The sequence below is a fragment of the Falco biarmicus genome, chromosome 5 (assembly GCF_023638135.1).
Source record: "Falco biarmicus isolate bFalBia1 chromosome 5, bFalBia1.pri, whole genome shotgun sequence".
In the NCBI taxonomy this organism is placed as follows: Eukaryota; Metazoa; Chordata; class Aves; order Falconiformes; family Falconidae; genus Falco; species Falco biarmicus.
The window spans coordinates 14,618,818-14,629,418 of NC_079292.1; the positions used below are offsets into that span (position 1 = coordinate 14,618,818).

General features: G+C 52.2%; 1 protein-coding gene across 1 annotated transcript; it reads left to right on the forward strand.

Annotated features, from left to right (window-relative positions):
- Positions 1-1,425: 1,425 nt before the first annotated feature.
- LOC130149675 (T-cell activation Rho GTPase-activating protein-like) lies at positions 1,426-9,812 on the forward strand. The gene is made up of 4 exons (XM_056339575.1): positions 1,426-1,505; positions 9,161-9,227; positions 9,453-9,587; positions 9,672-9,812. The coding sequence occupies exons 1-4, from the start codon at positions 1,426-1,428 to the stop codon at positions 9,810-9,812; spliced, it is 423 nt and encodes a 140-aa protein (XP_056195550.1).
- The last annotated feature ends 789 nt before the right edge of the window (positions 9,813-10,601 follow it).

Below are 10,601 nucleotides of genomic sequence, written 5' to 3' on the forward strand. Positions count from 1 at the left end.
GAAAAAACACCATAGAGCTATAAAGGCATATATAAAATGTGTCAACACAAATAGAGGAGCTCATCTGAAGAATGCTTCTCTACTAAAATGGCTTGTGGGAAAGATATTTGACAAATTTGATGGAACAAGCATGCTTTTCTCTGGTCAGGTCCTGAGCCATATGGAGGGTAATGGAGGAGTATGGTATTATGAGGGCAACTGGGTCTCAGAAACTCCTCATGCAGAAGGACGTGCATGGCTGTGAGGGGCCTGTAAGGCCAGTTCTGTCCCTGAAGGTGACAGGCCAGAAACAGGAACGTGGCTGGGACAGTCCCTCTGCAAAGGTACCCCATAGGCCCTCTCCAGGAGAAGGGCTAGGATAGGGGATGTCATGTCCATTTTGCATAGGGACAGGATAGGACAGAAGCAGGCACATGGCTTGGTCATGCCTGTGGGAGAAGCTGAAAGGCCAGCAGCAGTCACGTGGTTCAGAAGACCATGTGGAGGTTCCTTCTCTGTGCTGGGGGGAGAGACCGAAAAAAAATGGGTTGTATTCCCTGCTTCAGGGGTAGTTTCTCAGATGGTAAAGCTTTCCTGGGCAGTGAAAAAAGCAGAAGAGTAAAAAAAAATGTGAGAAAGGGAAAATCTGAAGGTTGAGAGTGGGTATCAGGAAGAACAACTGTCACTCCAAGGGTCCTGCTGTGGTGCAAGAGCTCAGCCAGAGGGAGTCTGGATCAGCCCGTGGCTTTGTGTTTCAAGGAACAGCCAGTGAGAGCGGAGGTACCTCAGTGAAGGTATGGAAATGTTGGGGTGAGAGCAAGGCAGGGCAGCGAGATGGTGCCTACAGCCTGCAGGGGAACAGGGGAAGGTGTCCAACCATATAGGACAGCCTGCAGTGGAGATGGCAGAGGGCACTGGCAAGGCTGGAAGTCACCAAGAGAACCCAGGTCTGTGTCCCCTTGGCTATGGCAGCTGTCTCTGGCACAGAGGCCCGTGAGAATACATGTTGTCCTCATGGCACCGGGGCATTGTTGCCTCCTTGCAGCACCATGGGGAAGCTGGAAGTTGTTGTGCCACTGCTGTCCTTCACTGGGCATTGGATCCCCACCTTCCATGGTCCTCAGGAAGAGCCCTGAGCCCTGTGTGAGGGACAGCGTCGACCTTCCCACAGGCTGCAGGTCATGGCTTGGCCTTTCCGCTTCAAGCAAGCCAAGGCTTTTCTCAGCAGCAGAGTGGCCTGCACAGTGCCTTTGCCTACCTGCAATCACAGCCTCCAAGGATGGGCTCTAACAAGGCCATGGGGAGGCTTTCTCAGCCATGGCCCTCAGTGGGGCCAATTATCGCTTCCAGGGACTCTGGGGTTTGCTTCTGACTTGGTGTTCTTGAGAGGTTTCTTAGCCGCCTCTCACAACCTGAAGTGCACAGCACCACAGACACCCTGGGCTCATGACGAGGCAGAAAGACCTGACAAGCCATGTCTCTTCCGTCAGGGACATCTGCTCTTCAGGGCTCCTGCACTTCATGAGGTAAGTTTCAGCAGTACAGTTAAAGAGGAAGGCAGGCAATGAGCACTTTGATGAAGAGACAGAAGACTTGTCCAATTGCTCTTGATGCAGAGTGTCCCCCGAGGAGGTGTGGCCAGGTGGGAAAAGCAGTCCCTGGAGCTAAACACTGCGTGGACAGCCTTGCTCCTCACCTCTCCAGCCCCGCTATTTCTCTCCTCAGCCCCATGGCACTTCCTTCACTTGACATCAGACTTCTCCAACCAGCTCTGGAGATGAATACTGCAGGTTCTTTGCAGCAATTACTACCTGCTTCCCTTAGAGACCTGTGTGTAAATAGGAATAGAACATGTTGTTTTTTAAGTAGTGGAAAAAATAATACTAATTAATAAATAATGAACTACACTTCTCAGCTGTGTTATGGTTAGTTCAAGCAGGTCCCCATGAGATTCATCACCACAACTGAAGTGTTGCCTATAGGGAGTATTAGGGAGGCTACTGAAAGGCAGTCAAACTTTAACTCCTTGAAACTCAAAGCAGAAACTAGGTAGGTGAGAGGGACAGGTGTGTTCAAAGAGGAAGAGGAGGAGGGCATCTGAAGATTAACTTCTTTATCCATAGCTGTAAGTCAGAAAACCAGGACATCAGTCTATTCCAAACTTCTTGAAATCCATAGAAGGTGTTGACCTTCTGGATCTCATGCAAAATATTATTATGTTTCCAAATCTCTTGGAAGTTGGTATAAATTCTTCCACTTTCATCTACATACACGCAACTGGGGTTAACAATAGTACAGAGTCCACCTTGATATGCCAACTTCATATCTAATGCCATTCTATTTTGCACAGCTATAGGGGGCATTTCTGGAAGGTCTTCCTGCAAAACATTTATGGCATCTGCAGTGTCCTTGGCCATCTCTTCCATTACTTCAGATCTCTTTATCACTGCCTTTCCCAATTCAGTAGCCCCTAACCAAGGAATAAACCCCCAAGCAAAAGAGTGAAACCCAGTGAGTCTTTCTGTAAGGGGTGGTTGAATCTGCCTATATCTCCGCAGGTAAGTTGTTCACCACCGATTGTTGTCCAATGTCTCAGTTACAGGCATATCAGGAAAAATCCCTCCCCACTTGCCTGACCATCTCAGTGGCAACGCTTTTTGTGCTACACTGCCACGTACCCAACACCACCCAGTGCCCAGTGGAACATTTCAGTAGTTACTCATGGTTAGTTCTGACAGGTTCATTAATGGCATTGAGTGATCACAATGTGGGTAGGGCCCCACAAAGACCAGGGTTCCATTTTGGTGTGTCACGGCTTCATTGGTAGTAACACACTTCACACTGAGTGTGGATTCAATATTGTCCAGGTCTGGAGGTCAGTCTCATTCCAATGAATGTATTTTGGTCTTACCCACAAGTTATTCCCACTAGTGTCAGATGGGGTGGGGATACCAGCTAGAGGAATTCCTGCATGAGCGTATTTAGGGAAATGGGTACATACCCAACAATCACTCTTCTTAACAACATTAATCGATCCTTCCACCATTTTCAAATGAGTATTCCATGTCCATGAGTCCTCCTGATCCCACCCAAGTTGAGAATTCAGCATATCACATCACAGGCCAAATTCTATATATCTGTAAAATATGTTTCAACATATATCTACAAAGGAGAGACAAGTAGCAGACTCCAACTTCCCTGTAGACAGCTCAATCTTACCTAGGGTCTTATTTCAGTCATTCACTTTTATATTGTCTGGCAATAATGCAAGATACCAAACCTAGAACTTCATGACTCTGGAGGTAGTTTCAAGCATAAAGGTTTTTCTTGCTTGACGTTTCATTCTGGTGATGTGACTGGTCAAACCCTGCTACGGCACACCATGGAGTGAGTACTTCAGGCTTGACAGCAGTGTAGGTGGTGAGAAAAATCTGGAAGGGTCCTTTCCACTTCTCTTTCAACTGTTCATCCAACCACGTCCTCATAAACACCCAAATCCAGGTTGGTATTGATGTACAGTTATGTCCAGGGACAGGGGTGTGCTCACAGTGTCATACCTGTGGAGAGAGGACAGGAACTTTCCTAGAGAGAGAACATACTCTTTAAAATCATGTTTCCTAACTTATTTCGGGATTCACTCCTGTTTCTGTCACCTGGCAAGGTTTACCATATATAATTTCCAAAGGACCAACTCTCTCCTTACTTTCAGGCTGGATCCTGTATCCGTAGCAATGCTGAGGGAAAAGCATGACTGCTTTATCTGAGGTTCATGGCAAATTTTACTCATCTGTCTCTTCAGGCTTTGCTTCATTTTTTCTACTTTCCCTCTTGATTGAGGTCTCCATGGGGTGTGGAGATCCCATTTTACCCCTCCTAGTTTAACTAAAAGGTGAAGGGCTTCTGCTACCAAGTGTGGACCCCTGCCCGAAGAAAGTCCTATGGATATCCCAAATCTCAGTATTATCTCTTAACTAACACTTATGGTACTTCTTATTGGTGCAGCGAGGGAAAGCTTTTGGCCAGCCTGAAAAGGCATCTGCAATTACTCTGACACCATTTGGCTGCAGTAATTTGGAAAAGTCTATTTACCAGTAAACTCCTGGGCTGTTTCCTCTCTTTGTCACCCCTGGAAAAGGTCTTTGGGGTATGTGAGTATGACTAAAAAGTCCTTGACTTAGTATAAACATCACCCAGCAACAACTGAAAACGTCAGTGCGGTTATAGCATTGTTCTCAAATCAGAGCCAAAACAGTCTTAGGGTTAAGTCTTAAGGTTAAGCCTTAGGGTTCAGCCTTAAGATTAAGTCTTAAATTTAAGTCTTAGGGTTAAGTCTTTAGGTTAAGTCTCTAAGGTGTAGTCTTAGGGTTATGTCTTAGACTTAAGTCTCAGGGTTAATTCTTAGGGTTAAGTCTTAAATTAGGATTCAGTCTTAGGGTTCAGTCTTAGGGTAAAGTCTTATTGTTAAGTCTCAGGGTTAATACTTAGGTTTAAGTCTCAGGGTTAAGTCTTAATGTAGAGTCTTAAGGTTTGGTCTTATGGTTAAGTCTTAAATGTAAGTCTTATGGTTAAGTCTTAGGCTTAAGTCTTAGGGTTAAGTCTTAGGGATAAGTCTTAGGGTTAAGTCTTAAGGTTAAGTCTCAGGGTTAAGTCTTGGGGTTGAGTCTTAAGGTTTGGTCATAGGGTTAGGTCTTAAAGTTAAGTCTTAAGGTTAAGTCTTAGGGTTAAGTCTCAGGGTTAACTCTCAGGGTTAAGTCTCGGGTTAACTCTCAGGGTTAAGTCTTATGGTTAAGTCTCAAGGTTAACTCTCCGGGTTGAGTCTTAAGGTTGAGTCTTATAGTTGAGTCTTAGGGTTAAGTCTTAAGGATAATTCTTAGGGTTAAGTCTCAAGGTTAAGTCTTAGGGATAAGTTTAGGGATAAGTACCAGGGATAATTCTCAGGGTTAAGTCTCAGGGATAAGTCTGATGGATAAGTCTCAGGGTTAAGGCTCAGGGTTGAGCCCTAAGGTTGAGTCTTAAGGTTGAGTCTTATAGTTGAGTCTTATGGTTGAGTCTTAGGGTTAAGCTGTCTTAAGGATAAGTCTTAGGGATAACTCCCAGGGATAAGTCTCATGGTTAAGTTTCAAGGTTAAGTCTCAAGGTTAAGTCTCAGGGTTGAGTCTTAGCGTTAAGTCTTAACGTTAATCCTTAGGGTTAAGTCTCAGGGTTATGTCATAAGGTTATGTCTTAAGGTTAAGTCTTAGGGTTCAGTCTTAGGGTTAAATCTTAAGGGTAAGATTTAAGGTTAAGTCTTATATTTAAGTTTTAAATTTAAGTCTTTGGGTTCAGTCTTAGGGTTAAGTCTTAGGGTAAAGTCTTAAGGTACAGTCTTAGCGTTCAGTCTTAGGGTTAGGTCTCAGGGATGAGTTACAGGATTATGTCTCAGGCTTAAAGTCTCAGGGTTACGTCTCAGGGTTAATTCTCAAGCTTAAGTCCCAGGGTAAAGTGTCATGGTTAAGTCTCAGGGTTAAGTATCAGGGTTGAGTCTTCATGTTTTGTCTTAGGGTTGTCTTAAAGTTAAGTCTTAGGCTTAAGTCTTAGTGTTAAGTCTCGGGGTAATGTCTCAAGGTTAAGTCTTAAGGATTGGTCTTAAGGTTGAGTCTTAAGGTTTGGTCTTATGGTTAAGTCTTAAAGGTAAGTCTTATGGTTAAGTCTTAGGGTTATGTCCTAGGAATAAGTCTCAGGGTTAGGTCTTATGGTTTGGTCTTAGGATTAGGTTTTAATGTTAAGTCTTTAGGTTAAGTCTTAGGGTTAAGTGTCAGGGTTATGTATAGGGTTAAGTCTCGGGTTAAGTCTTATGGTCACGTCTCAAGGTTAAGTCTCAGGGTTGAGTCCTAAGGTTGAGTCCTAAGGTTGAGTCTTAAGGTTGAGTCTTATGGTTGACCCTTAGGGTTAAGTCTTAAGGATAAGTCTTAGGGATAACTCCCAGGGATAAGTCTCATGGTTAAGTTTCAAGGTTAAGTTCCAGGATTAAGTCTCAGGGTTGTGTCTTAAGGTTTGGTCTTAGGGTTAGGTCTTAAGGTTAAGTCTTAGGGTTAAATTTTAGGGTTAAATCTCAGGGATAAGTCTCAGGGATAAGTCTCTTGATTAAATCTTAAGTCTTAGGGTTAACTCTCAGGGTTAAGTCTTAAGGTTGAGTCTTAAGGTTTGATCTTATGGTTAAGTCTTAAAGATAAGTCTTATTGTTAAGTCTTAGGCCACTCTCCATAACCTTTGAACGATCATGATGGGCAGAGGTGCTTGAGGACTGCAATACAGCAAGTCCACCTAGACTAGAGGCTTTCCAAACTGCCTGACAGAAGATGTGTATGGAGAACCTAAGGATGCCTAAAGAGAATGAGCAGACAGGGGGGTGCAATGAAAACTGGTTGAACAGATGGGCCCAGAAGCTGCTGGCCTGTGGCACCAAGTCTGGGGGGAGGCCAGGATCCAGTGGTGAAGCCCAGGGCAAGGGGCACTGCCAGCAGGCGGAGGGAGATGGTCCTTGCCCCCTGCCCTGTCCTGCTCAGGGCTCCCCCGGGCAAGGCAGGGCCGGCCATACTGGAGAGGGCCCCAGACCCGCCCCCCCAGGCCCCGCCCACTTTCCGTTGGTCACGGGGAGCCCACGGCCACCACAGGCAGCAGGGCAGAGCCGTGCTGGCACGCAGCGGCGCTGGCAGGAGGCAGCCTCTGGCCCAGCAGCGCTGCCACAGCACCAGCACCCCGCTTCCCAGCCTCGCCATCGCCGGCTGGGCCCCCTCCTCGCTGCACGGCCAGGGCCCTCCTCTCCCGGGCAGGATGGGCCAGGCCAGCTGCTGCTGCGGCTCCAGGTGGGCTCCCCCCGGGCTTGGGGACACGCGGGCACAGCTGGGCCACGCAGCACTGGCGTTGCTCACGCCCGCCGCTCTCTGCTCTGCAGGGAGGCTCTTAGCAACGCCGCGCCGGTGCTGAGCACAGACGTGCGGCTGACCCGGGGCCGCAAGAGGAGCGAGAGATGCCTTCTGCTCCTCCATGAGGAACTGGTGGTGGCCAAATTGCAGTAAGACCCTGAGAGCCCAGATCCTTCCCCCCAGCCCCAGCCCATTGACCAGGGCAGGGACACCCTGGCACCAGCCCCAGGCCCCGGTCCCTCAGTGCTGGAGGCACCAATGTCCATCCCAAGGGCAAGTGGGGGACAGGGCTCTGCGCGTGGTGACCCAGCCCAAGGAGTCCCCCTCCAGCTCAGTGCCCGCCTCTGCTTTCTGCAGACATGGCACCAGCTCTGCCTGGTGCTGGACCAGCTGTGGGTGCTCAGCAGCGGGAAGGAGGCTGTGGGGCAGGATGGCCAGGATGAGGAGGAGGAAGGCAGCCGTGAGGGCAGGCCCTCCGTCATCCTCGCCTGGCCCACCGGCTCCTGCATCACCACTTTTGGGTGAGTCGTGGTGCCACGTCCCGTGGTCGGGCAGGAGAAGTTCCCAGCCATGCCGACGCCATCCCATGAATACTGGCCTCTGCCTTGCGTGCAGAGCCTGGGCAGGGAGCAGGCAGCTCGGCGGCAGGGAGGGAGGGATGGGGGGGCCTTTCCCCGTCTTGCATCCCCTGGCCACCTTTTGGTCCCCAGAAGGGAAGGGCAAAAACAGCTGCTCAGGCAGGACAGAGTGACCCAGGGCTTGGGCAGCAACTCTGTCCCATCCCATGCGGCTTCCTCCTGCCCCTGTGTCCTTCCCCATGGGGCAGCGCTATGGAGGCACCTGCCTCTGCCCAGGGCTGGGGGCAGCAGGGCCTGACGCTGTGTCTCCTCTCTTTCTGCAGCTCCCAGACACTGAAGGAGCTGTGGGTGGCCACACTGCTGGGGTAAGCCAGGGGAATGCTCCAGGAGCAGCTGGACGGATAGGGGAACACAGCCCCCAGCTGGGGACAGGTGCCCCTGTGGCTGCAGGCAGCTCTCGGGCACAGCTGCTTGACAAGAGAGAAGCAATGGCTTGGGGCTCACCCAGCTCTCTCCCTCTCGCTTCCTGGTTCACAGGCCACCAGAAAGAGACAAGAGAGCCTGAGTGACCCGTCTGCTATCGATCAAGCTCCTGGAGAAGGAGCTGAGCTGCCACCCCGTGAGTGTCTCTCTGCTCTGGGCTCTGTCCCTGAGCACTGCTCCTGCAGCTGAGCATCAGAGCCATCACTGCTCATCTTCTTTGCCTCCTTCTCTGTCACCCAGTGGAGGACACTGCCTGCCAGGAGCCTGGAGAGGCTGATGGAGGCACAGGCAGAGGTGAGAATGGCTGCCTTTCACCCATCTCTGGCTGTGCTGGGACGTGCAGCGAGTGGGGTGACCGTGTGCAGGAGGGAAGGGGGGTCCCACAGTACCACTCCACAGCAGAGGGGGTTGGGGAGACACCAGGAACGCTGGTATGTACTGGCTGGCTGGCAGAGCTGGGAGGAAACCTGCTGCACGGGGCAGAGAGCCTGGGAGGGCATAGGGTCCCGGCTCTGCCATGCTCAGGCTGCTGGTGCCAGGAGGCAGCTCACCGGTGGCCCTTTCTGCTGTGGGGCTGCTCTGCAAGTGCAGCCTGATTCTTGGTTCTTGCAGGCTCATCCCAAGCAAGGGCCTCCAACAGCCCCATCTGCAAATGCAGGGGGACTTTGCCGCATGCCAGGTGAGTTTGGGAAAGAAAGGCAACCTCCTGCGATGGATTGAGCTGTGCTCGCTTGTCACCTGAGTGTCGCCATGCAGGTTGGGCACCCCACGGGAGGGCACCACCTGGACCAGCAAGGACACCCACTGGACAGCAGCTGCTGGACAAGCTTCTGCAGGACATGGAGTGCCTGCTGCTGCCCACAGCTTGCAGGAGGGCAGGGCAAGGGCTGGGACAGGCTGTCCTGGTGGCACACCAGCTCTTGGCAGCCTCCAAGCCACAGCTGCTGAGCCGGAGCCGCGGTCCCAGCTGCTGGCTCCCTGCCTGACCTGCCACACCACACAGCATCATGCTGTGGGCAGGACAGAGCAGGGCAGGCTCTGGGACTGCTGGCCTGGGGGACTCCATTGATGGTGTCTTACTCTGTTTTCTTTTGCAGCAGGAGGGAACAGCAGCAGCAGGAGAAGCAGGAGGATGGGGCTGCCCTGGCCCTTTGCTCTACGGCACACCCCGGCCGCTGCCCAGGCACCAGGGCAGGCAGGCTCTGGCTGCAGCAGGGCACTCTTTGGGCAGCCTCTGGCAGCCCTCTGTGGGGAGGACAACACGCTGCCCCGGCCCATCCAGGTAAGCCAGCCTGGACACAGGGTCCCCAGCCCCCCACCCAGTCCACAGGCAGTGTCCCCTGGCTCCAGGTACCAGGGAATTGGGCTCTTTGCCCATGGCTCACGCTTTTCTGCTCCCAGCCCCTTTGCAGGAGGACAGAGCCCAGTCTGGGGAAGAGCTCTGGCCCTGGCCACTGCTGTTGCAGGGCAGATCCTCAGCCAAGCCACTGTCCTGCATCTCTTGCAGGAGCTGCTGGCTGTCCTGCACCAGGAAGGACCGATGACGGAGGGGATATTCTGCAGAGCTGCCAGGGGCACAGAACTTCGGCAGCTACAGGAGGCCCTGGACCGCGGCACGGACGTCGACATGGGAAGCCAGCCTGCACTGCTGCTGGCCGTCATCTTGAAGATGAGCGCTTCTGAGCTGCAGCTGGAGTAGGTCCTGGCTGGCCTGCAGCGTTCAAAGGCTCACCTGGAGCCCTTGGCATTGCAGGACTTCCTGCGAAGCATCCCCAACAAGCTCCTTGTCGTCGACTTCTACGAGGACTGGATGTCAGCCATGGAGAGGGCCAGCAAGCAGGCCAAGGTGGAAGAGCTGAAAGCGTAAGTGTGGGCAGCAGCCTGCCTCTTGAGCAGGGACCGGGAGAGTTCTGGGACCTGCCTGCAAAGGCACGGGCCCCTCAGAAAGCTGTCTTTTCGGGCAGCTCGCTGTTGCTGGCGTGGGGTTGCTTTTCAGGAGAAAGGGCATTGACAGGGAGCCTTCCCTTGCGTGGCCTTGGGTGCAATCAGGAGCTGGGAAGCAGCACTGTGCTTCCTTCCCAAAGCTCAGGAGCCCTGGCCGCTGGATGAGAGCACCTGCACAGCTCACAGCACGACCCGCCTGGGGCCAGCTGCAGGGAGGGCTGTGGGCACCCTCTGCTTCATCAGCCTTGTCTTCCTCAACCCTCAGGGTAGCAAACAAGTTGCCTGCGGCCAACCTCCTCCTCCTGAAGCAGCTGATGGCCCTCCTGCAGCACATCAGTCACAATGCAGCCACCTGGCATCTGTGTTGGGCCCAACCTGCTGAGCCCACCCAACGAGGACCTGCTCCCACTTGACCGTACCGGCAGTGACCCAGAAGGTACGCTGCATCCAGCAGCTGGCTGCTGCCTTCGTGGCCCATTGGAGCTTGGCTGTTGAGAGGTCCCTGGCTGCCTCCTCCCTTGAGCCAATGCTGGTGGGCTGGGTGCCTGGAGGAGCAACCCCCCAGCCACAGCGTCTGCACAGACGAAGGGTCAGCAGTGGGAAAGGCTGCTTGACACGTCTGCAGGCACCTGGCTTGAGACCAAAGCTTTGATATCTGCAGGTGAACGTGCTGGTGGAGTTTGTGATTGAAAACTGCGGGGACATCTCTGGG